The 1,965-nt window shown below is 30.4% G+C and overlaps 1 protein-coding gene across 1 annotated transcript in view; it reads left to right on the top strand.

The window, feature by feature from the left end:
* Nucleotides 1-1,681, top strand: part of LOC111683345 — a 2,860-nt gene extending 1,179 nt beyond the window's left edge. The window contains exon 3 of the mRNA XM_023445415.2: nucleotides 1,592-1,681. Within this exon, the coding sequence (XP_023301183.2) occupies nucleotides 1,592-1,677 (86 nt within the window). The 3' untranslated portion in view covers nucleotides 1,678-1,681. The remainder of the gene's footprint in view (nucleotides 1-1,591) is intronic.
* Nucleotides 1,682-1,965: the final 284 nt, after the last annotated feature.

A 1,965-nucleotide genomic window follows, 5' to 3' on the forward strand; every position in this document is an offset into this window, starting at 1 on the left:
GTCTGGACTATAGATCAGTCTATAGTCTGGACTATAGATCAGTCTATAGTCTGGACTATAGATCAGTCTATAGTCTGGACTATAGATCAGTCTATAGTCTGTACTATAAATCTGTCTATAGTCTGGACTATAAATCAGTCTATAGTCTGGACTATAGATCAGTCCATAGTCTGGACTATAGATCAGTCCATAGTCTGGACTATAGATCAGTCTATAGTCTGGACTATAGATCAGTCTATAGTCTGGACTATAGATCAGTCTATAGTCTGGACTGTAGATCAGTCTATAGTCTGAAATATAGATCAGTCTATAGTCTGAAATATAGATCAGTCTATGGTCTGAACTATAGATCAGTTTATAGACTGAACCATAGATCAGTCTATAGTCTGGACTATAGATCAGTCTATAGTTTGGACTATAGATATCAATATATAATGTACACTGAAGATGAGTCTAAAGACTGGGCTATAGAACAGTCTATAGGTCGGACCATAGATGACTCTTTAGTCTGGACTACAGATCAGTCTATAGTCTGAACTATAGATCAGTCTATAGTCTGAACTATAGATCAGTCTATAGTCTGAACTATAGATCAGTCTATAGTCTGAACTATAGATCAGTCTATAATCTTAACTATTGATCAGTCTATAGTCTGAACTAAACATCAGTCTATAGTCTGAACTATAGATCAGTCTATATTCTGAACTATAGATCAGTTTATAGTCTGAACTTTACATCAGTCCATAGTCTGGACTATAGAACAGTCTATAGTCTGGACTATAGATCAGTATATAGCCTGGTCTATAGATCAGTCTATAGTCTGGACTATAGATCAGTCAATATTCTGGACTATAGATCACTCTATAGTCTGGACTGTAGATCACTCTATATTGTGGACTATAGATCACTTTATAGTGTTGACTATACATCTCAGATAAGTACATACTTTGATAGCAGATCAGTTTCTAGTCTAATTCATTTATTAAATTTTAAACCGATCTGCGCTGACTATTGTTTAGTTTTTAGCGGAACCTAAAAACTATGTACAATGTATTGATTTTTGTACCAGACTGTTGCCGAAGATCTGTTCAAATAATAATTTGTTATAGATCAGTTTACAACCCTAGTTATGGATCATACTATATACAATATATTAACTACAGAACAGTTGGTAGCCTAGACCGTAGAACAGTTCATCGTTTTTGTTATAAATTAGCGATCATCTATCAATTGTTCTTTAATTTTAGTGCGTTACTCTCATCCACCACTCCTTTCTTTTAGCCTCTTACTCTCAGCTTCTTGTCTTGGATTTTAGCAAAATTTTTGTTTTCTAAATTCTCTCTTTGCACACCTTAAATATATTATTATTTACATTTACCGTTATCTATAAAATTCGTATAGAATTTCAAACAGTAATAAAAATAAGAATCGTGGGAATAGAAATTAAAAACAAAATTCTTTTGCTTATCAAAAATTCTTAAAAGGTATTTGAATTTGTTTGTTCAATAGTTATTTTAAGCAATTACTCATACATATCATTACAGCAAATAAAATATATTTTTTTAATTAAATAATTTCATATACTTTTCAGAACCTTGCCAAACTAAAAAGGACAATTTAACAGTTCAAAAAAATAGTTTGCCTCTTCATAAAAAAAATAAGGCTGAGTCTGCATAAATCTGGCTAATCCGTTGTTAACACAACTCAGTTAAGATAATTAATGAAAAAAAAAACAATTTTTAACTTTATACTATTTTAAGTGGAATTATTATGATTGTAAAATAAATAAATCTTCTGAAATTGATTAAACCTTTAAAAGTCGTTTACCTGTCTTCATAAATAGACTAAGTAACAAAATTTTTTTATAAATTTAATTAATTTAAAAATATTACTTTTGTATCAAAATCGGTCCTTGAACAACAAATGCGATTACCCATATTATTAGATATCCATTTTAAACACATT

The sequence above is a fragment of the Lucilia cuprina genome, chromosome 5 (genome assembly GCF_022045245.1).
Source record: "Lucilia cuprina isolate Lc7/37 chromosome 5, ASM2204524v1, whole genome shotgun sequence".
Lineage (NCBI taxonomy): Eukaryota > Metazoa > Arthropoda > Insecta > Diptera > Calliphoridae > Lucilia > Lucilia cuprina.